The sequence below is a fragment of the Anopheles bellator genome, chromosome 2 (assembly GCF_943735745.2).
Source record: "Anopheles bellator chromosome 2, idAnoBellAS_SP24_06.2, whole genome shotgun sequence".
NCBI classification, from domain to species: Eukaryota; Metazoa; Arthropoda; class Insecta; order Diptera; family Culicidae; genus Anopheles; species Anopheles bellator.
In genome coordinates, this window is record NC_071286.1 from 70,514,281 (window position 1) to 70,538,998 (window position 24,718).

Consider the following 24,718-nt stretch of genomic DNA (forward strand, 5'->3'; position numbering starts at 1 on the left):
TTCTGTTTCTCACTTACTTCATAGCTTATTCAATAACGGTTTGTGGTTGTTCCGCGCCCCCCAATCTCGATAATGCTGCTGCTCTCTCGGATGCATTTCGGAACGTGATGTGAATGTATAAAACTACATTACCTTCCAATTTCAGCGGTCCTTATTTGATCATTGAGTGTGTCTTTTCTTTACGGAGACTCGAGTGTGCACCGCGCGCTACTCAAACTGTTTCACTTTGTTCGCAAACGTAAATGAAGTTCTGAATCTTTCGTCTAACGTTACTCCATGGTCCATCATTCATGAATTCGATTTGCTTTTGATTCGAGGACCGATTCGAGAGTTCGTTACGCGTTACGCTAGAAAAATAGGAATCACTTAGTTCTGATATGCTATATCACTAGTTTCAAGACAGTTGAGCGTTCAATTTTACCTCCACTTTTCATAGTCAATACCGGCAAATATAGGTTGAGGAAAGGAAACGTCGATTTCCTGAATCGTTTTTATATAAGTAAGACAAGTGAAGAAATTTTATCGCCAACATCGAACAAAGTGTCAAACGCGACAAACACGGTAAGAGAGCAATCAACGAGATATATAAATATACGCACGCCATGGATCAAAATATTTCATTCTAAAGTTTCCTCAATCATCTGAGCTTGCCCAATATAATTATAGCTATCTGTAAATAGGATCCAAACTAGTGCAAACTGTAATAAATACGAATCGCATCGGTTAACGGATTACTTCGCTTCAGTGGGTTAGGCCCAAACAGGATTGGCGCTGCGACATACGTGGTTCGATTTCGTTCTCGTACTGCTGTTGTTTTCACTCGTCTGCAAGTCCCGAACTCCTTCGTAGATGTGAAGTGATTCGTCCATAGCGTACCTAGCGCGTACGGTAAGGCACCTAGCCTAACAACGGTACAGAAAAAACTGCTAACCTATTGCTTTGTTATGATTCTCATAAGTATCATCTCTCCGTTTCGCAACAGTCCAGTCATTTCGTCGGAATTTAATCTCTCCGGTCACACACAAAACACAAATCTTTTCGTCGGTTACAACTCTTCTTGAAAGAATCATGTTAAGAGAAACATGAGCTGTTTGTAAATTAAACGTCATGCCAAAATGAAACGGAAATGATGCCGTAACCCAATCCGCCAGTGACGGGGACATGGGAGTGTGTGGAAATTAAATGCAATTCAAACATCATTTTCTCCTAACATGTTTTCCTCAGTTCTACAAAATCTTCCAACCGCTCCTCATGCGTTTCACATTACCTATCTAAATCTGTAAGCTAAACAAGTAAATGATCATCGAGGATTCGTAAATGAAACAAGAAAATACTAATTTTTTTTTCTTTAGCAAGATAATTACGCAAAGAAAATGCTGAATGTAGAGGAAATGTTACGTTCCCTACACAGGTCTTCGGGACGCCACTTCACTTGTGATGAAAAACTAGGCATCTATTGATATCTACCAATCGAACGAACTATGCATACACTATTAAGGTAAAGTAAACAATAAAATGTGGAATGATAGACTGGTAGATTTATGTTGATAAAAAGTGTGATTCGCAAAATAATCCCAGCCGCCTGTCCTCTAACGTTACACACGGCGCTGTTTACAGCGTGCTCACCATCGGTGGCAGTACGTTAGCCGCACGGACGGAACTTTCGTCCAACTCTTCGCGAGTCTCATCCTCGAAGGATTGTCTCTGTTGCGGTGGCTGCTTCAGTTCCTCTTCGCTCTCGTTCGTATTGTCGGAAGTGAATTCGGCATCGAAAAACTCGGAATCGTTGGCATCGTCGGTTTCGGAGCCGCGCAACAGCACCAGCTTTTCGCCCGTTTTCGAGCTCAAGCTCCTGCCAGTTGTGGACGGTAGACTGTTGACGGCGAATGTGGATGAAGATGCAGTGGTGGTTGGTGCAGCCGTCGGTGCACTCACGCCCAGTGGCAAAGCTTTAACCATCGACGGGCTTAATGAAATTGGCACCTTAACGATTCCGGCCCCTTCCTGTCCCTTGCGAATGGCCATCGTAAGATCAACTTTTTCGCCGGAACTGATCGCGTTACCGTGCGGCGCTTGAATGGCCTGTTGCGGCGGGGCTACAATTCCACCGTTGCCGGATGATGCACCGTCTGGCAGTGCGGTGTGTTGCTGGCGGAGCTGTTGCAGTTGCTGTTGTTGTTGTTGGCGTTGTTTCGCGGCCGAAGCGACCGAAATGTGTTGGTAGATAAAGTTTCGGTCGAAACTGCGCACCAGCTTGTAGGATTTGCTCATCAGGAACCGTCCGATGCTCTGCACGTACTCGTCGACATCGATCAGCATTTCGTCCTCCTCGTAGTAGTGCACGAGATGGATGGAAATGATTTTGATGTGTACACGATCGAACGGAATCGTTTGAAGGATCTACACACATTGATGCAATGAGAAGCAAATATTGGTTATTTCCAACAAATTGTACGGGCAAACTGTGACACTCACCTGTAGTTCCTGTCCATGGCAGCCAAGGCTGAGCAGATCGATCGATGTGTGGTTGACGGCCAGCATGAGCGTGTACACTGGGAAGCACTTGACGCGCGGATGGAACCATTCGGTTTCCTCGTCCAAAACGCTATTGATCTGCACTTCGCTGTCGTCATCATGGTGCAGAGTTACCTGTAGGAGGCCAATCAAACAACACGCAATCGATCGATTGGAATTCGTGGTCGCGTGGTCATTCTTCGCTTCGAGCTTACCTCCTTGGGGTAGGTGTTTGGCGAAAGGCACGCATGGATGACCTGGACGTTCGGACGGAAAGCGTTCTGTTTGCGGAGCGAAAAGTATTTACGTGGATCCGGTTCCACCAGGTAGCCACCCCAGTTCATCGTCTCCGCCAGCCAGGGTGCCGTCATCATTGAGTCACTGTTGCCGGCCAGCGACTGGAAGAACGTACCAAAACGCTTCCGACCGAGCAAATCGGAGATCACGTGGGCCATCTCTGGTGTCAGTTCGTGTCGGTTGTTGAAGTTCAGCTGCTCGGTCGGTGCATTGGCGGTGCGCATGAACGTCATCGGGTACTTTTTCATGTGAATGTCTCGCACGTACTTGATGAGGGCCGGATTGTCCTGTGGTACGCCCATCAAGTTGTAGTCGCGCGACATATTCAGCCGGAACTGCTGGTGACGAATTTCTGTAACGATCAGGAAAAAAAAATGTTAGAATTGTTAAAAAGGATCCCGCCGTTGGGGCACAACCGGGTTCTGTAATGTCTTTTGTTTTCCCATCGGATCTCGGTGTAACAGGTAAAACCGCACGATTAAAATCCCACAGTATTAATGTTGCCTCTTCCCGGGGGCCCACACTAACGCCAGCTACTGAAGAATTAACCAACCACCGGGCGAAAAATAATCACATTCCAAAACCGCCACTCAACCACAAACATCCGAGAAGCGCCTAAAAAACCTGTCGCATCACGGTCTAGCCCCCCGAGCAAATATGATAATGCTATTAGGACGACAAAAAGAAAATCCTCGTCGAAAAGTCTCCAATGGCACCGAGTTATGGCGGTCCCCTTGCGGTGTCGTTAACCGCCGTCGACCGGTGAACGAAGCCAACAAACTGCCCCCGAAAACCGTAGGAAGATAAAAATTTCAACGGATCTGCCGCCGCACACGTCTCCTCCGTCACTCGCCAAAAGGATGGTCCTGGATGGTTTCAATTTCACGCTCAACCCGCTCATCGATACCCCCAAGAAGCCCGTCATTCGAAGAGGTTAAATTTGGTCAAATATGCTGTGGGTTATCCATCCTCGTCGGCGTTAAAAAGGGTTTACCGGCGACCAACAGGTGTGTGCGTGCGGCAATGTCGCGTCGAAACAAGGCTGACAAAACGAGTCTCTAAGCCGGATCCACTTTCTACGGGCTTCTAAACGTATCGGGAACCTAAACTCCGACGGATCATCCGATATTCGGTGCTCTTTAAGGCTCTCTCGTACAGCTAGACATTTCTGTTCTGGTCTGCTTCGTGTTCACGGACACCGCGCGAACGCTACTTTGCACAGGATTTCGCACCCGCTGGGTGTCCGGGCTCCGCTGGTGGTAATTTGAAACTCCGGGTGGAAAGTGAAGTCAAGTGAATTCCGTTCGATGAATCAGCTAAAATCTTTCATTACCCAATGGCCCCACGCCAACGGGGTTCATCAATTCTGAAGCAATGGTTACGCACCCCCCAGCTACCACCGGCCGCTCTCCAACTCCGGTGATGATGGTGTGATTGTTTAATGATAGGCCTCCCTTTTTCGGACCGGACTGGGGAGCTGATTAAGAATCGTATGCACGTGCCCTCCTCCGCCGGGGAATCCGTGGAACCGTGACCATACATAATTTTACTCGCCGGCGTAAGAACGAGACTTTGAGCATCACACTCCACCACCCATTCGTGATGCTCCAGATCTGCTGGATATTCTAATTGTCCGAAGCGCGGCGCACGAGCCACACCACATTTTCATGCACGTTTGCGTCGGCCCTGTTTCGCGTAAATACGAATCCGGCACACTTCGCGTGTTCTGTTGGCCAGAGCACAGTTCCAGCAAAGCAGCCACGCATCGGTTTCGCGGGTGTCGGTTGATTCGTTCTGTGCTGACTCGACAGGTCTAGCCGTCTAGGTCTAACTATGGCCCGCTCGTCGCGCGGATGGTTCACATTGGTGCACGGTTTTCTTCTCTAATTCACCTGAACATCACCGCGCCCGGGTAACCAGCTAAAACCCGAAAAAAGATGGTCAGAACCGAATTTACCTGCGTACTTTTCCATCCACCAGCTCGTGTGCCCGTGCGCGCTGAGGGCACTGGGCAAAAGCAACATACGCGCGGCCGGCAAGGGCCCTCGGATTTGAGGGTTTCCCTCCGATTACTGTGAAATTAAATGTATCAATCTGAGCAATTTGTTTCACTTCTCGCGGATTCCTCTACGCTGTGTGTGCAGAGGAGAGCCAAGAAAGGGCTAATTTTACCTTCTCATTGAAAGTCTTTAGCTGCAAATTGTTTCTCTAATTGCAACACACGGAAATATGTCTGGAAAACGGGGCCGTACGCCGTGTTGTTGAACGTGCCAAAACGTTGATCTTTTAAGCGATGCGTATGAATTTTTCTATTGATTCAGACGAGACGAGGTTCTGAACGCAGGAAAACGATAAACGGTCTGTTCATTCGACGATGTTTATTTATTTAAGAGGGCAGCAGCCTTCGAAGAGCTTCACGGATACTTCAAACTGTCAAACTTTGAATGTTCGTTCGCTGAGTCTAAAAAGCAAAGCAAGCCTTGTCGATGGCTCGGTAGCTGTGCTATTGAAACGTACGTACAAAAAGAAGTGTCTATAAGCGCGGAAAGTTACCCCCTCAGCTCAAAACCTTCTCAGCAATCCCGCAAAAACCAGGTTTTCTCTCCATTCTGTCGCATTTCTTGACACATTTTATTCGGTGTCACTTCCGGAAGCTAGGTGTGCAATTTTGGGTTGCAGTGCAATTTACGGTTTCGTATTTCGTCGGAGTTGTTGTTTTCGGTAACGGTTCTTTCATATGACACGGAGCCGTGGGTTAGTTGTGCATAAATCAACACGACTGTGGCTGGCTGGCGAGCCACGCCACGAGCACCAGACCGGAAGCGATTGTTTATACGATCCCGTACCGGCCCGACCCGGCCACGGCTGAAACGAATCGCCAACGTCAGACAGACAGACATTGCACTCGCTCGCACCATGATGATGTTGATGCAATGGAGAGCATAATTCGAGACATGATTGTTTAGTGATGTGGCTGGGTGTGCATCTACGATTGCCGTCGTCGAAGTGTTTCACCTCATGCTGTCGCGGCAAAAACGATTTGCTCGAGTTTCCGAAATACGCTACACCCGTTTTCCGGTTCGGGTTTCCGTCGGATGTTACTTTATTGCTGCCTCAGAAAAGGGGGACCTTTACACTGGTGCCAGTTTCGAGAAATTAGACTGACCTGAAGGTGAGTAACTGGAAGGTAAATTCTTAATAAGTGCGACACTGACCATTAAAACTATTCGGCACGAATTCTGGGGCCACCAGAATTTCGAGCAGATCATGGACAAGCAAGGAATGACGGCCACGCATAATGTCGACGCGCCATGGTTCTCGCGTTGCATGCCGTCACCAAATTAGCATCCAGCAGTCGAGAAAATATCAAAACGAACGCGCGAAAAACGGATCTTCAACGAATTAGGACGACACATCAAGGCCTTGTGTGCGAAAGACAATCTCCGATCGAGCGGTGGTCGCCCAAACTGAACTTGCCTCAACCAGAACCGGGCCAGAAAATAAACAAATGAGTAAGCATAAATCTGTGGAATCGCCAACATAATTCGTCATCATTAGCATCACCATCATTAGGCTCCGAGGGTGATAATCAGGCTTATGACCGTTATTAGCCTCACGAGTGATGACGAGCCGTGTACCACCCGATTCGGGACAGGACTAGAGGGGCGGTCAAAGTATTCGAACGAACAACCAGAAGCTGAACACAAGAAATTTATTCTTGATCCGTTTGAAAATGGAAGGTAAAAAATTGAATTCCGCCACCGAAGGGAACGGAGTTTTCGCGCAGCGCAAACTCGGTGGGTAACGAAGATGATGCGCGAAATGTTTCAATCGAAGCATTTATTAGCCCACTCAAACCCATCATAAACAGTGGGCCACGGTGATGGGGCCACGGCCAATTTACAGTCTATTCAGATTCCTCTAGCGTGGCGCGAATGGTTCCCGAATGAAACGCAGTAGCACCACCGTCCTACAGATTGCGACCGAATGCGGTTCCGCTAATTGATTAGCGCGAGAAGCTGGCTACGAAGCGAATTCGTTCTCGTCAGCTGTGCCTTCGCCGTCTTCACCGAGTGTATGTGGCGGTCAGCAGCTTAATACTAGGCCGTTGGGCGAGATAGGACTTTGCTTTCCGCGCAAAGAAACATGCACGCCACGGCGTATAAGGATTGCGTTGCAGCACCGGGCTGGGCTACAGCGGACCCTCCAGACAGATGCATCATGTGGCCGCGCCGCCGCCAGCAGACCATGTTTCCTAAAGTCCTTCACATGAATGTATCGTCGTGCCAGACAAACTTCACCGTCTATCGTTCCGCATCGCGGCTGGGCTAAATGGTTCCGCCGTCGCGGTTCGTGTCGGTAGCTAATAATTTCGCACCAACATATGATTGCGGTTGTGCCCCGGCCGTTGTTGTTGCACGGACGGCGGCGATAGAGAACAACACCGTTCCCGTCGAAGGATTATCGTTTGACCTCCACCAGCCAGCCAGTCAGCCAACTGAAGCCAGACTTGAAAACTTTGAAGCGGTTTTTAAGCGTTAAAAATTATACCTTTTCGGTGCTGTGCTAGAACTTATCATAATAATTTTCCCACCAAAAGGGCATTCAGCTAAACATAGCTGACGGGTGCTGCTGCTGCTGCTACCGCAAGGCCCGCTGTTAATGCGGGCTAAATTAAGCTAATTTTCAACAGCATTGTTGGGAACCGGGGCAGACGAGTGAGACATAAATATTCGCATATGGCCACCGAAACGGCAGCACGCAACCGTCTGCTGTTGCCGTGCAGTTTGTGGCCTGGTGTTGTTCGTTTGCCGAAATTGAAGAAACGGTTTACGACGACACCGTGGGCACCATCGATGGTGAACCTTTTACTGCAAATTATCAATCCCGAGGCCAATGGTCAGACACACCAAAAAATTAAACAGAAGGGCCGAGGGAATTCTCAAAACCCTACTTTAATGTCAATCGGAAATTGGATTTTTAAGGTCTTCTCGCGACCGGCCCGGTAAAGCTCCAAGCCAGCCAGCGAACTCGCCGAGGAATCATAAAAATGTTCCCTTCCTCGTAAATCAATCGCGTTTCTCTTACTGCTCCGAGTTCGGGCGTACCACACCCGCCGCAGTCACTCATCCAGCGCGTACGAGAGCAGCTCATGTCGATAACCTGCCCTCTTCTCTTCGGGTGGTTCAGAAACATTCATAAACTTGGACCGTGGTGGTGGCCTCCAAAATAAAGCCCCATAAATCCTTCACAGCGAGAGCACACCCAGCGGGATGATGTCCACCCGGCGGCGGTGGCGGCCTGGTGTGGTGGTGGGTTCTTTCGCTTGGCAACCCATTTCTCCTGCACACGCAACTCTTGCTCGTAGCACGATTTCCAATAATCCGGTGCTCCTTTTGCCGGGGAGCTGTCGAGCGAGGCCCGCGACCCAGGCGAAGAGAGCGTGACCTATTTGGTACCGAAACCATCGTTTCGACATAGGGCGTAATTTAAAAATTAAACTATTTTTATGGCTCCTCTCCCGGACGGATCACGGTGAGGGAGCACTGAGTAAAAATAATGCCCATCCATCGGGGAGCATCAAACCTTTGTGATGTCGTTTACCGTCCTCCGGTAATGGCGGATATTGCCAAATATACCATTTTTTTTTTAAGGATGAAGCGACGTGACGCACACCGTGAAGAAATCGGTCACAGGTTTATCGTGTTACGGATGGTGGCTGAGGCCATAAAATAAATCCATATTTTATTGATGCAGTCGCAGCACACAAACACACGGATGGGCGGCAGATCCTCCCATAAATCTTGGCCATCAAACTTCTTGCGAATTCTTGCTGGCGGGTTTCCGTGCGGGAAACGGGTTTCATTATTAGCATCTTTATCTTTTACGAAAATCGAAACGCCCATACGGGACACAGATGGGTCGCCCCAAGGTCGTAAAACGCAACGCTGCTGTAAAGTGCTAACGGCACCCTCAAGCTTCTAATTACCGTAAGTGATCGTAAGCCTCTCCTTTAGCTTATCACAACCATTAAGAGAGCATCGCGAAGTGCCTGTGTCTCGTGAGGGGCCGTTTTGAGTAAGCGACAAACTCTTGTCGTTATGCGCCCTCACGATCGTCATGGCTCCAGAGGGTCGGCGATCGAATCGAATATTCCAAACGCGTCCAGCACACCAAGAGAGCCACTTGTCCTCGGATTGCATCAATAATTCGAAACAGCCAGGGCCAGCAAACGGTGCATCATCAATGAAGATCGTGAGGAAGAACCCTTTACCTTTTGAGCATCCGTCTATGATCATCATCAGCCCTAAAAACGGTTTCATTGGCACACGATAAGAATAGTTGTGAAGAAACCAGACAACCCACCCGACCCACGTTATGCGCAACGGCACCGAGAGAACAACTCACCGGAAATCGATTTCATCTTTGATCGTTTGCCGTGTTTTGCTGCCGGCTGCCTGGCTGGCGGAGCTGGTGGCACCCAAACAAATATTATTTGTAGAGCGTGCCCGGGAGCCGCGCACCCGTTCCGCTGCCGCGGGACCACGTCTGTAAGCACAGTGGGCCCCCCGGTTCAACAAAAAGAGTTCAAATGACCGAAACAGTCCGGTCCGCCGTCTCGGAGACCGGCGACCAGCGCTTACCAGGGACGTCGTCGTCGTCCTCGTCGTCGTTAGGCGAACTAATAATGATGGCCGACTTTTTCCAACCTTTACTCAACCGGGGTGCGCGCGCGCGAGCCCTAATCTTCCGAAGGGCATAAATTATTGAAATACATGGAAATTACCAGAGGCAAAAGACCTCGAAAAATCAAACAACAAACACCGGGGCAGCCGGGGGACAGGGAAAATGGCCGATTGGTGACCGTCGTTTATCGTAACGCGGTCGCGCCGCGGTTTTCTGTTTTCGTTTCGGAAGATTACCGAAAGGAAGGCCCCGCTGAACCTCTTAATTTCATTTGGTCCACCACCACGGTTGGAACTTTTGGGGTTGAGATTTTTTATTACATTCGCACACGCAAAGAGCTCTCTCCGGGGCCATCCTCCTCCCAACCCGGCGGAAGCGGTCCACGTGGCTTCGTGATTTAAACTATATTCACCCAAGCGAAGGCAACGCAAAAAAATGTGCTGTTTCAGAGAAATTTCATCACCACTTCCGCCGACAAGTGAAACCCTTCTCTAAATTCCTTTAAAAGCCACAGCAAATGGCCTTCAGAAATCTTTGGGCACCCCGGTTGCCGGTTGCCCAACCGAAATAATGGTCCCGAGAAACCCGCACCCCCCAAACGGGCGGACCCAAACAACCGTTGGCCGGAAGTTGAGTGGCCTTCTTTTGTGCGTCGCGTCTCGCGTTCACCTTTTTCTCCAAGTGAGCCTGGCGCGCCACACAAATCTGGGGGTAAGACGACCCCCAAAAAAAAAGAGCCCAGTCGCGGGCTACGCATAGTTTCGCTGTGTCCCTCCTCTGTGTGGGGGGGGGGGGGCGCAGTTGGTTCCTCACGCACAAAACCGGGACCGGTCCGGCCAAAACGACCCCTCGGTTCTCGATGGTTCGCTCATCCGGCCGCCGGCCACCGGTTTATCGGTTGATGTAAAAATTTGCCTACGATGATTAAGTTTCGTCCGGCAGGTGGTAGTTCGCCCCGCACGAATCTGTGCCTCGAAGACAGGTCCGAGAGGAAGTGGGGACACCTTTTACGCAGCTCTGTTCGCGGTGCGTATGTGATTTCTTTTTATCGCTATCTCTTTCTGGCATGTTTTATTTAAAGTTTTAACTCAACCAGAGCGACAGGAACGCGAACCTCTCGTTTCCTTTTGGGTTAAACAAATTATTTTCTTTGGCCGCCGAAAGCACGCCCATTATAGACGGGGTCCGCCGAAATCCCCGATCGCCGATCCCGAAAACCTTACACGCGCGTGCAGTACTACAATCGACGGCTGGAGAATGGTCATCCTATTGTCGTTAATTAAATTCAATCTCCAGTTCGAAGCGGAAGACGCACACTCATCGATACCGGGGATTGGCATCGTAGAAGCGGAAAAACGGGCTCTTGTTTCACGGGGGCTCGTTCGTACTCACCGGTAGTGTCCATGTAGATGACCAGTATGCTCAGGACGGTCGCGAACGATATGACGCACAGCATCACCGGAAGCAGCTGCCACAACGGGGACGGTCCGACGGGTGAGCCCTTCGACGGGTGCTTCTGACCGCCGGTGGCGCCGGTCAGACTGGTCGGATTCGAGCCGGGCATGGTGCAGAACTGGTGCAAGTGAGGTAGTATGTACCCGGGCGGTGGGTACTGCCGGTTGAGGTGATGGTGGTTCTGCGGATGGTTCGCTGCGGCGGCGGCGGCTGCTAGGGACTGCTTCTGCTGGCCAATATCGAAGTCTACCGGGCCGTCCAGTCCGCCGATCACGATCGTGCCGGCAATGTTCGGAATTTGATTCTGGTTCTCCTGCTGCTGCTCATCGGTTGACATTTTTTCCTTCTTCTCCTGGACTTTCGTCCTCATTCCATACCTGCGAAACGAAAGGAAGACAGGAAGGACAATTTAATCTTCAAACCTCTAAACGAGTAACCCCGGAGTTCCCCATGATCCAATCCGATAACGGGGTTACAGTTACGACGAGTCCCTTATGCCAAGCGGTTCTACACACTTTATTGATCACACACTTAATGTCCCGTTCGGGAAGGGGGTTTTGTCTTTCTTCGTACACCGCCGCGGCCAGCACCGGAAGAAGGCGCGACGGGCGAATCGAAACAATTTTCACGCCCGATCGAGTGTCGCAAACATGATCTTCTGTGCGGGGGGAAGAAGCACAAAACCCAATCAGGGTGAAGAAACAGGGGGCCCTTAGTACGGTATGTTGGAGGAGTGCGCAAGCACCGTAAGCACCGTAGCTCTCTATTGCGCGGTCTGGCCATTGTTGTTCTAAGAGGAGAAATGAAATTAAAAAAAAAGCGAAAGAAACGTGTGGCGCGAGAAAGCCGGGACACTTAACGGAGCTTCGCCGGTTCTTCGAAGGCCCCCGCACCCATCCGGTATGTAGAAAACCAGGCTCTCGAGGGCGTACAAGGAACCGACCTCTTTTGTGGAGGAAAAAATCGTCAAAAATGATGTAGGAAAAAACTCCGTCCCGAAACCTTAGCGAGGCCGAGTGTTTCTTCCGTTCTGTCCCTCGCAACCCTTTACCAGACACGCGCTGCCGTCGTAGCGTGGATGAGTTCACATTTCAGTTCTTCCCAAGAAGGGACACCGCCCCTGGTTTGCTCTGGTTGTATCAGGGTGCAGTAGCACAGACAACATGAGTGCTAACCCGCCCGCATAATTTAGGGAACATAAAAATGTGTCGGGAACCGCTCTACTTAAACTGGCGGCGGCGCGGCCATAGATGTGCTACCGCCTCTGCAATGCAGCCCCGGTTCTGATCCTTCAAATTGCGATCGACACCCGGAGAGGAAGTGTGTGTTGTCGTTCTCTACGATGTACATGTTGGAAAGCAATTTTCATTTCGAAATAGAGGATTCGTTGGGTGAATCATACACATCGCCACATAAACAACCCGTTGGAAAAGACGCGAAGTTGCTTTCGTTCGAGGTGGTGATCGTTAAAATCGCACGATCACCTAGAGAAGACTAAGCTCGGCATTCATTAACGCATTAAAACGGTAGCCGAACGGCACTGCAAGCACGAGGCGAGATTTACTTTTATTCGCGATGTCATTACTGTCCCCACCACGGCACATTCGCGCGTCAGCAGCATCAATTTAAGGCCACAAAATATGTGCCGCACACGCGGCTTCCCGGCGTACATAAAGAGTACAACAAAGAGAGTGTCTTTAATTATTCTCTCCCCTTCGAACCGTTAGCGGTTCGTTGCGGATGGATGTGTGTGTCTGATTGAATGTCCGGCCTGATCGGATCTCAACACTGCAACAAAGGAGTAGAGAGACATAAAACATGCGATGCACAACATCGCGCGCCAAACATCGGCTACGTCCGAGCGAGGTCATTCAACCGAATTATTACCCTTTGTTGCACACCACAGCACAAACGAAGGAAACACAATCTGAGTGTGGCCATTCATCCAGAAGCGGATTCAGCAGGGGCCACACCTTCCAGAAGCTTCTTCCTGGTTTGAAATCAGATGGTTAAATGGAGAATAAATTCTGTGCATCGTTTTGCGCTGTCCGTTCCTAGTGAACGTTGATCACTCGTAAGACACAAAGATCAGCAGCTTCAAAACGTTCACTTTCTTCTGTATTACCCCAAGAGGACACCTCATTTCCTCACGGATCAAGCGCTGTGTACACGTCCCACGCATCCGAGAAAAATGTGGGTCCAAACATGCTCTAGATGATGCTGCCAGCCAGATGCCCACTCTCGACCTGGTCACGACAACAGTTTGAACGTTACTTTTGCTTTTCGTTATCCTTCTCCAATGCTCTTCACACATTAGGCGGCCACATATGCTCCGCTCGGTTGTCCGTCATCATCGTCATCGTGCGCCATGTGTGAGCACCCCGCGTGTCCCTTTTCTAGCCTAGACCATATGCACACGACTCCCAAGGACCCACCGAAGGGCGAAAAAGCAGAAAGGAATGATGAATGCACGGTGCACATGTTGTGTGTTATCCTTTTCTCCGTCCCCGGACACCGCTTGCGTGGGCTGAGGTTGCACTGGAAGCATGGCGGATCCTGTGCACCCAGCAAGTATCGATATCCTCGAGCCGGCCGAAAGAATGGCGGCCGGCGACACATGGCAGCGGAAGGACGCCAGACAGCAGCACAGAGCCACGTGGGAGACGTGACCCTTGGCTTGGTGCCACATTGCCACACACCTGAATCGGATTTTCTGGTTCCCTTTTCTTCGCTCCCAAACACCCAAATCAAAGCGCATCACACGGCCCCGATTGTGAAGCAACGAAGAAAAGGACGAAACTTTGAAAAAACAACTTCCGAGAATAAAATCATGAAGCCAACGTTTTTTTTTCCGATCGCCAGTTGCTCGATCAGAGAGGTAGAAGAGAGTAAATGAGCCTTGGGCTGGCAGCAGCAGGTCCTGGACGTCCAAATGTTGGGTGTGCTCGCGGCATCCGTAGAGTGGTTCACTTTAATTCATCGAAATCGCTTTTTTCCTCCACAAGGATGATGATGGCCTCCCAGAGACAACGAACGGTGTAACGGAGAGAACGAGCCGATTACGGGATTACTTATTCGAGTGGTCTTGTAGCTGCCCCAATTAGGGCCTTGTATTTACCCGAGCATTGGAACTCCTGTGGTTTCTCCACGAAAAACTGTTTGAAGTCGTTTTTACGGAAGCTGCACTGGGGACTAACTTTTTCGACGCGGAAATCGAAAGCAAACGGAGAAAGATGCGCGTAGTTCGACTGTAACACGTCTGTCGCCTGCTTTCTAGATGGTTCTTGAAAGTTTTCCAATTCCCGCCAATAGTACGACGCGCTTGCTTAAACTGACGCTTCGGCATTATAGCTACGTCACCGTTTGCTACTAGTTCACATTGGACTAAATGTCAAAACAGCAATGACAGCTCATTAGCAACATTCTCGGACATTTTCGATCAAAAACTTCAAATAGTGAGTTTTTTAATTTTCTTATTTTTTATAAATGATTTCTTTAAGAGTAATTATCAATGTTTTTTTTTTTTAATATTAGAAGAACGGACAGGGTCGTATTTATAATGTTACTGGCAATGTTGCCAACCAACTAAGGGCAACAAGCAGAAGCCATCGCGCGGAGAACATGGTGCTAATGTGTGTCGGTACAAAATGGTGGTCCTACCGTTTGGAAGCTGATGTGCTGATCTGCAAAAATGTAGCCTTTTCTCTCTCGTTTGTTCGATACGTTCGATTTTTGTAATAATTAAATGAAGGAGAAATGAAAACTTAATGTACAGGGACACACGAATGCAGCCGGGCCAAAATAGAAGGATAATCCACAATCGATCGACAACGGGTCAAACACGAATGGGGTTTTAATGTTTGCTTGTGCAATTCCAGGAATGCTGAAACTCGGTGACATGAAAAAAACAGCTAAAACGTTCTCAACTCAACGTCACGTCTCGGAGCAGCGCGAAAAGACACGCGCAGTTCCACGTTTGAGAAAGATATTGAAGAAGTTCCTCGAAAAACACATTCGATCCCTCTCAAGGTGGCCTCTTCACAACAGGGACGGATGCTTTTGCGCAGTTACTCTCTGACTGAACAACCCGGAAACGCGCTTAACTTCAGACTGTACCGAGAGGTCACGCTCCGGGAGCATGAGAAACCGGATACCGGACGTGTGCTGCGTGGTGTGTTACCGGGCGCAAGATGTAAAACAGGGAGAACCAGGAACGCCTTCTGAGGATTTGACTGGTCTTACACAACAACGGCAGCAGCAGCAACACTTCACAACGCAAAGTATATGCAAACAAAAAGTTGCGTCGACCGTTTGCATCTGTCGACCGGCCGTCGGAGTAAAGACGGCGTACGGTAACATTATGCTGAGGAACAAATGTTTCAAATTGCTGCTGTCGCACGGTTTCTTCTTTTGAGACGTCCCTGTACATAGTGCGATCAAGCAAGTGCCAGGATTGATCGCCAGGGCTCGGTAACGTGAAGCGGCTTCCTTTTGCAGGAATTAGCATCGTTTGAAGCGCTGAAAGTTTTAAACAAACATATTAATCTTTCATATTCCTCTATCGGAACGAGCATTCGCATGTGGCCGTTGTAGAACTTTCGTAATCATTGGCCCCCTACAAGGCACTATTAGCTCCCCCCCGGGGGCGGGGAATTCCCGAGACTCTCATCGAGCGCCGTATATTTGCACAACTTCGCCTCAAGCAACCTCGAGACTCGGGAATTAAGAATGAGAAGGACGCACCGCGATGCGGACCCCTTTATTATTTTATCACAAGCGAAAACGGTGGCCCACTCGTCGCGCGATCGATCTCTCTTTCCGTGGCGCTGTGGCAATTAGCATAAATTTAAGACTTTAATTCTGCCCGTGCCCCGGTTCTATCCCTCCGGGCTTGGTGTAGAGCGATGGGGGGGATCGATTAGTCGTCGATTGTCCTTCATGAGTGCCCGAAGGTTTCTTGCGAATTCCGTCCTGGACGGCAACCGGTGCTTATTTCACACGATGTGTGTGCCCCGTCCATCAAACAGTACCTGCGCGTGTACGGGACTAAGTATCGCTAAGTACCATCCGGCCCAGCAGAGACAGGCCCGGAAGAACGTTGATGATGAACCGGGTGGTGCTCCGGGTGCACCGTTATAAATTGCCGCTGGATCCTGCGATCCATGCGATCGGCGAGCCCTGTGACAGCGAGCGAGGCGAGATATCAGCGGGTCCAGTCCTGCCGTACGCAAGACAACTTGTTGTTGTGTCCAGAGGACAGGTTCTGATTGGAGACCGGGTGCACTGATTGCACACTTCCGGTGCCGCTGGACTTGGCCACTGGCCACACTCGCCCCCGGGGAACGGGTGCCGGGCGGCAGATAACGTGCCACTCTTCAGGGCTTCTTGATTGTTGGTTACGCCACCAGGTTTTTGGAGGACCGCGACGACCCATTTCACACAAGGGACCGCGGGGTTGTGCGCTCCCTTGGGACATTTTCGGCAGGAACGGTGGCAGAAATTAAAACAGACAACGTAATGATAAGATGCGGTGGGCATCGTCGTTTTTTGCAGACAGGATACTTTTTATATGATAACGGCAAAAGGTAGGGAACCAAGTTCGACGCTCCCAGGACATTTTGCAGGTCCCCAAGCTTACGGGTGCCATGGATAGCGCGGGGCACGAAAAAACGCGGCCCGACTCTTCCCTCGAGTCCGGTTTTTTTTTACTTTCATTCCAGGTTGCATGATCAGCCAACAGCGGCAGATCGTCTCGAAAGGTAGCAATTATCAGTGTCGGGTCATCAGAACCGGCCCCCGGGGCTGGCTGAGCTTTCGGGGGGATGATAATGACGACGGGAAGCTCGGCCCCGTCTTACAAGTCGGCCATCGCACACACGTTGACCGTTCCGTCGCAATGGAGGGTGGTGGTGCTGGTGCTGCTCCTGGTTGTCCTCCGGCGGCCACGAAGAAGATGGCACATCCGGTGCCGTCGAGCGACGATGCCGTGATTCCTTCTTCCGCTGGTCGACACAATTTTCTTCAATCAAGCGCCATTACCTTTGGCCGGCTCATGCGAGCTGGGCAACATTCCGGGCTCGTGCCCGGATGCCCTCTCTTCGTTGCCTCCGACGAGGTGCCGTTATAGACTGTTTCATAATGTCTAAGCACGATTTTGACAGATCACTACTCACTCCTCATGACGTTTAAAGTATCAATTTTGACAGACTCTTTTAGTTTACACTTTAACTTAAAAAACGGTGTATCATATGTACAGATTTCCTTAACTTTTGTGAAAATGCGAAGCATTTCTCCAGAGAAGCGCAAACAGATTGTGCACAAATGGTGCACTACTCCCAACATTTCGCTGAGTCAGTTGGCAAAATAGGTAAAAATAAGCATTGGAGCGGTTCGAAACGCAATAAGGAAATTCAAAGAAGAATGCAGCTTTCAGGATAAAATGAAATCTGGCCGAAAAGCGTGTCCTGTGGATACAAATTTGGACCAGAAAGTCATGCGTGTTTACGCCAGAAAGAAAAGTGCGTCCGTCCGGGATGTGGCTAAAAAGGTGGGGTCAACTGTGAGTACCGTCCATCGTGCCAAAATAAGATTAGGTCTGAAGACATACAAGAAGCAGAAAAAACCGAAACGGAGTGCAAAACAAGCTGCATCCGTTAAAACAAGAGCCCGTAAACTGTATGTTCAACTGCTTTGCCACAAATGAGTTTGCGTCATCATGGATGATGAAACTTATTGCAAATTTGACTACAAAACTCTTCCGGGTCCTCAGTATTACACTGTTCGGGATCGCCAGAACGCTGACGATGCAGATACATCTATTTATACTGAAAAATTCGGAAGAAAGGCAATGGTTTGGCAAGCCATTTGCGAGTGTGGCATGCATTCCGAACCGTTCGTGACAACGGAGACGATGAAATCCGATATTTACATCCCCGAATGTCTGAATCGACGCCTACTGCCTATCATCCGAAAACATGAAGGCCCAGTACTATTTTGGCCGGATTTGGCATCCGTGCATTACTCCAAGAATACGGTAGCCTGGTTCCTATCCAACGGGGTCCAGTTCGTTCCGAAGGAGATGAATCCGCCAAATTGTCCACAGGCAAGACCGATCGAATCTTTTTGGGCACTTACCAAGGCATACTTGAAAAAACACGTAAAGCCAACCAACACCATTGAAATATTTGCCAAAGATTGGAAGAAAGTGTCCAAAATTATCGGAAATCGGTTTGTGCAGAAGCTAATGTGTAGCGTTCGGGTAAAAGTTCGATCATGAGCATATGGTTAACGAGAATGTAATTTTGTAAAAACGTACTATTAAGTGAGATAATTGAGCGTTAAACACTGAAAAAATAAATGAGTTTGCTTTTAATTTGAATTTTTGGCGTTCATTTGAAATCGTGCCTAGACATTATGAAACAGTCTTTAGATGCAAAATAAATCGACGTGGCGTGGCACAGCATTATGTGTGGCCACAGCATATGTTCAGTTCCGGATTGCGATGTAACCACGGCAAGGGTGCTACCGGAAGTACGGCTCACCGCGCGGCGCATCGGCCACGGAAGCGTAACAGCATGTTTGCTTCTATCTCTCTCCCTTCATGATCGGTGATCGCCAAGAGAATCTTTACCGTCCAACAGCTCCCGGCGGGGGGACCAGCCACAGCACAGCAAAAAATCGTGGAAAACCTGAAATGCCTGAAGGCTTGATCTGCTCCTCTGGGCGCGCCCCAACAAAGTGTCTCATCTCACGGAGGTTGTGTTTTTTCTTGCACCCCACCGGAAGTGGTGCGTACGGCAGCCCCGCCGGTGTCCGGTGGTGGCGCTGATGATGGACGGGCGATGGCGATGTCCGGTGTTTACGAGGGAAGCATCGTGCCCGCAGGCGCACGCACCTAATTACAGACAACACACAACCACCGTCATGACCGCCGCGGCCACAACGAAACGTTGGAAGACGGATGGACAGAGAAATACGATACCCTTCGCTTTAACAGGCCGATGATCGGCATCTTACGCGATCGATCATTTGGCAACTTTTCTCGATAAGTGGAAAATTGGAAAAACACGATGCTTCACTCCGAGCTGGTCGTTGATTCGTGATTAATGTTTTAAATTTAGAACGTTTTAGATGAGGAGCTGCGGAGAGCAACAATCTTGTGATGTTGCGCATCAGCTTTCCCCCTCCTTAACAAGTGTTGCGATCAGGAAAGAAACAACGCGATCACCAAAATTTCCTTCTTAATTTAATTTCAGAGACCCTAAACCTTCGCGTCGATTTGTTTTTCTTCCGGATGAAGAAGTTGTGAAGTGTTGCCTTCCTGAGAGGAATCGCGACAGCGACCTCCCTCCGGTGCTGGTGGTGGTGCTCCGCAAAGAAAGGCATCGATCGATGGCTTTTGTGTGCTCTTTTTCTTGCTTTTCTTCCTCTCATTACTGGGTCCAGCCCGCCACCGGTCAGAAGAGATCATCAACGCACGCATCAGCAGCGGCACGAACCGGAAAGAAGATACCTTCCGGAAAAATGTGTGTTGTTTTTTTACTCTCCCTCTTCGCCCTGCCAACACCACACGCCTGTCGTTATTACCATCCGTCCCAGCCCTCTCTCTGTTTCCCGTCCACTTCCCAAGGGTCACTCTTCCGATCTTCCGAAACACACAGCGATCCGCTCTGCAGCAGCATCTCTCTTTCGTCCGCCGCTCGCCTTAATGATCGTCTTTCGTGCATGAACGGGCCTCTGGGCCTACTTCCTTCCGTTCTACGGTTTACTTCCGCTTTCGACACCCCCGCCGACAACACCTCGCGACCGCCCCGCTTTACTGGTTTCTTCTGTTCGATTGATTTATTCAATCATTCGTTCCCCCGGTTCGTTAACGGCGACGACGGTGTTTAACGGATCGGCGGCGCGCACGGAGTGGAAGTGCGTTTTAAGCCTCATTCTTTACGCCGTTTCCTGGTTCCTTCCGTCAACTCACACACAGTTTCTTCCGGTTTCACAGTGCGGTATTTTTTCGGGTATCGGACACGATCGTATCGTCGGACGGTCCTAAAACCGAACCTGCGTATCGATACGCTAATAAAAACGCCATCGCGAGCCGTGATCTTCCGAGGAGAGCGTGATCTCAAGCGGCAATGCTGATCTTCTTTCACGTTGCTTGTGTAAGAAATTAATTTAATTACAAAACACATAAATCTGTCAAAGGCTTCTAGTCATTAACGATCGTGTGCTGCTCCCAGAACGTTCGTGGGTTTTAATGAGCGAATGAAAAACGCTGCGCGGTCGGCACCAAATAGGACGAAATCCTCAATTGTGGGGTGTCCTCAGCTCCACACTGATATCCCGCGTGCCGGACGGCCGGGAATGGCCCTGCCCCGGGGAAAGAACCCAAAGAAGAAACATATCTTTTCTTCGAAAATTCGTTAATTATTAATTCTCTCTGGTAATTCGTGCACGAAACGGAAGCAATAGATATCCATCGTCATCGAACGCTCGCTGGCGGTGTTTGTGGTGGCGGCAGGAAAAGGCATGTTGGAAATAAATTAGACCACAACACACAACATTTGCCTGCTGCCAACCCCGTGTAACCTTTTTCCGTACACGACATCATGCCGCGCGCCCGGTTAAGGTTCGTTCCTCCGTTCCGCCGTCGCCGTGTTCCGCTGCAGCTTTTTCTCTCTCTCCAACGAAAGCATCTATTTTTTCGGTTGTGCTCCCGGCATTACGTGAAGATTCTTCCCGGCCAGGTGGCCAGGGTTTCTCCCACGGGGGATGATCGAACGCAAATGCGTTTCGAAATCGGAACGAACTCTTCCCCTCAACACCACACACCGATTTTCATAAATCACAACAAACAACAATAATTCTTGTGAAAGGGGTAGAGGCCCCAGTTCCGACCCCGCGACCCGCGAGTGGAATGCGGGCGGAAATGTGGAGGGGCAACATTTCTCAACACGAATAAACACACCCGGCTCGTTCTCGGGCCTCATTATGGTTGCCTCACGTGATGGAGAAGATCCATTATGCAACGCAAAGTAAAACACATGAAGAAACGGGCCGGGCGTTGTTGGGCCGCCAGACTCCCAGAGGCCGTCGCTGAGTGATGCGCACGTGATGTAAATATACACCGAGATCGAAAGGTCCCGAATTTTCGAGCCTCCCGATTGTTAGAAGAAATCGAGTTACAACTTACGAGCTGAAGATGGTCATCCTGCGGCCTGTGGTTGACGGGTTTGCGACGAAAGATCTCACTGGCCTGTGTCTGTTTGTGGGGAGATGATTCACTGGCCTCCCGGGCACTTCTTGTAACGCACAAAATCTAGATCAACGAACACAGGGTGCGCTGTAAGTGTCCGTCGTGTTGCAGTTGTGAGTTATGACAACTTTCCGACACCGCGCAAAGGGAAGCAATAAATTGTGTCCGTCCCTGAGTCCGCTGGTCCGCGATCTGTAAGCCGTTTCGAAGAAAGAGCACTCCCACCTCTTCACGACTGTACGCGCACGGCACGGAACTGGGCGCGACGTTGAAACAAAACACCCAATCTCTCCCACCCGGGCCCGGATCGTCACACGGATTTTTCACTTTCGCAGACCCACGCGACGACGATCGATCGGATCGCGACCACAGAAATGGAACGCCGGTCCGTTGGTGTGCTGCTGCGGCAATCAAGCGGGAAATTGGAGAAAAAGATGTCAAACGGCGGTGGCTCCGTTTCTGGTTTTCAACTTTCTCGTCCGTCCGCCGCCGATTTTACGGTTGACTTTTCCTAATGGCCGAGGAAACGGAGCTCAGTCTAGCGCGGCTTCCTGTTTCGGTGTGGCTGCTTTCAAGTGATCGGCGGGAGAGGGGAAGAAACTGCCGTGGCCTCCGCGCCGATGCACCGTAGGCCGATCCGCACACAAACACACCGCACACTGCACTCTCCGGGAGACAATCCGGCTGGAAAGATTGCACGATCGTTTCACGATCGCCGCGCGCGCTCTGGTGTGAGTAACGCACCGCACGGCGTTTTAGTGCGTGGGAAAACCTGCCGTGATCGACTTTGGTGGTAGTTTGGTGTCCCGTCACACGATCGCTGAACAGTTTATCTCTTTTTCTTGGCCGATCTGAGACGCTCGCAAGATCGCAGGCTTCGCGGTGACGTTCGTCGCCACAACCCGTTGACAACCCGTTTATGACACTCAAACAATGGCAGCGCGCTAGTGGCTGCTGCTGCGCCGCAATCACGACGGCGCCTCGGGCGCGATCGCTGACGTAACACACGGGGGCGCTAGTGGGACGATGGTGCGTTTGTCGCGGCCACTGGCCACACTTCGCCGCGATTGGGTCGATCACAACAAAACAATGGCACAATGGCTGCTCACAATGCCAGAAAGCGCGTTGGCCTAGAATGCGGAAAGCGCGTAAAAACACGTCTGCACTGGGAAACGGTCGGACACGAAAAACCCCGAGAAGTGCCGAGAGAGCCCGATCCGAGTGACGAAGAACTCTCACTCTCTCACTCGCTCAGTCATCTCACTCTCGCAGCCGCTGCGCCGTTCTGAGAGGCCGAAGGACAGGCGAAAGCGAGACAGCTCGATAGAGAGAGCGATAGAATGGTGCCGCTCCGTCAGCTGGTCAACGTTCAATTTGTAGTCGAAATGCGAGAAATTAAAATGCACGTGGTTCCAGATTGAGTTTTGGAAAGTGGAACAAAACTAGTCCCAAAGAATGGAAGAGATTGCCGGAGGGTTGGAGCAAACCGAATTGGTTCTGAGCTAAAGATCACCAAATGTTGTTGGCCCCGCATTGCACCACAACACGGGGACACGACTTATTTCTTGCCCCATTACGAGGAAGCCCTACATTTTTCGGCCATAGCTCAAGTTACACCTTAATTGCTAAACTAGAAGTGTCCAGCGCTGAGGCAGCCGCTTGTTCCAGGTACTTACGGTAAGAACTCTAAAGACGTCCCGACAACCTGAAGCTTGCATTTTATTTGTGACGCAACACAACCGGGACCATTAGTTTACTTATCTAGTGTTGAAACATTGTTACCATCCTCTGATACTAAACAAGGATTTTTGAAGGTGCGGGCAACGGCCGGCGATCACCTACGGTTTTTAGAAGCACCATTCGCAGCTGACCGTGGAGATAAACAAAGAAAACAAGGAAATTATGAGTCATGTCTCTTTGTGTTCGCCTTGTCCAAGCCGTGGAGCTGACTGAGAAAATTTGGATCGCCATCGACGATACTGCTGAGCGAAACATCTGTCGGCCATTTCTAGAGAAGTGCTTCAAAGTCCAAATGCAACAGTTGAATGCACTTCGGTCCCCTCGAAAATGCAAATATGCTCGAAGGGCGGCCCATCAGGGTTAAGTCTGCCGAATGAGAACGTTCTTGGCCAGTGCACCTGCGCACCTACACAGGCACACTCCTCGCAGCGATCCAGCATCAACAACATGATCTGTCAACAGCATCTCACTGGTGAACGATCGTGAGCGAAATGCTCATCTTCTCACCTTTCGCACCCTCTCGCACCCTGCACACACGCCCACATACACAGGGTTGCGCCGTTTGGCTGCGGTAAACACCTGTATGTTTACAAGCGCGAGCTGGGATTCTGGGTGGGTGTGCGTTTGACTCCTGCCTTCCACAGCCATCGGTTGGCCCTGAGCCCAATTTGATGGAGGGATGTTTGGGGGCATGACCCCGCGACCCGTCTAATGCTAATGGCACGGGGCCAAATGATGCTATTCTACGTCTATAACTAAAAACCAGCTACTCACCTAGCGCTCTCAGCAACGGAAGCCCGAGGCTCGGCGTGTGAGAAGAATATACGGGTAAGGACGCTTTCCGCCGTTGATGAAACTGCGCCAGACTGGTTCTTCCTCGGATCTACCGAATGTGGCTAGTTGATATGACCACGTTTGTGAGTACGATGCACTTTGCGAACGTTTACTTTTACGGGCATCGAAAACCTGGTCACGAAAGTGCCTTCAATCGATCATTTCCACCAAAACCCAAAAATAACAACAGCCGCGTAACACCGAAGTTTGAGCGCTTGTTTCACTATTGGCTAAACGCGATGTGCCGATAAAATGATTTGCCCACAAATGGATTTGAGTATTTCTATTATGTTTTTGGCCACAGCAAGACACAGAATCCTAGAAGCGACGGACGCTTCGCTTGAGAGCGTCCGTAAACCTGGGTGAGAAAGGCGAGCAGTCTAGCGTTGAACACGATTGTATTTGTTTCTTATTAACACAATGATCACTGAAAGATTAAATGTGCATCCTGTGGATCTGAACAAATGGAACGAAGATTATTCCGGGGAATTGCGGATTATTGAAGAAATTCGCCACACGAGAACGACGACACGCGTACCGCTCACCAACAAAACTATAGTGGTCTCTTTCGCCCACAGGCAGCGTTATTTCGAACAAACAACACTCGTTTATGAGAGAGGGTTTTGCGTTCAATCGGTTTCTTTTCTATGCTCTATTGGCATTTTCATCATAAAATGCATTATCATAACTAATATTGTTCTATTAGAAGCCATATTCTATTAAATAAAATCGGTTTCATCTATATTACAACACTCCTTACTTACTTTCTGCTAGCACTTTCGCCAGTTGAAGTGCTCTACTCTACACCATACACACGGGAGTTCGTTGTTTCGAAATAGAAGCGACTTTCGAATTGCCGTTTTAACAGTTTAAACAGTTCGAACAGAACTTGTCAATGGCGATATAAGAGATTTAGCTAAGAGAAATGGAACAATCTGC

General features: G+C 49.8%; 1 protein-coding gene across 2 annotated transcripts; it reads right to left on the reverse strand.

Moving 5' to 3' along the window:
* On the reverse strand, positions 1-24,068 carry LOC131212635 (protein Star). Of its 2 annotated transcripts, none has more exons than XM_058206571.1 (5): positions 23,720-24,068; positions 10,891-11,330; positions 2,730-3,163; positions 2,476-2,649; positions 1-2,400 (listed from the first exon to the last, which is right to left on the reverse strand). In XM_058206571.1, the coding sequence occupies exons 2-5, from the start codon at positions 11,321-11,323 to the stop codon at positions 1,612-1,614; spliced, it is 1,830 nt and encodes a 609-aa protein (XP_058062554.1). In that variant the 5' UTR covers positions 11,324-11,330; positions 23,720-24,068; the 3' UTR covers positions 1-1,611. The 2 variants fall into 2 exon arrangements, with proteins under 2 accessions (XP_058062554.1, XP_058062553.1); XM_058206570.1 differs by lacking the exon at positions 23,720-24,068 and adding an exon at positions 21,143-21,404.
* Positions 24,069-24,718: the final 650 nt, after the last annotated feature.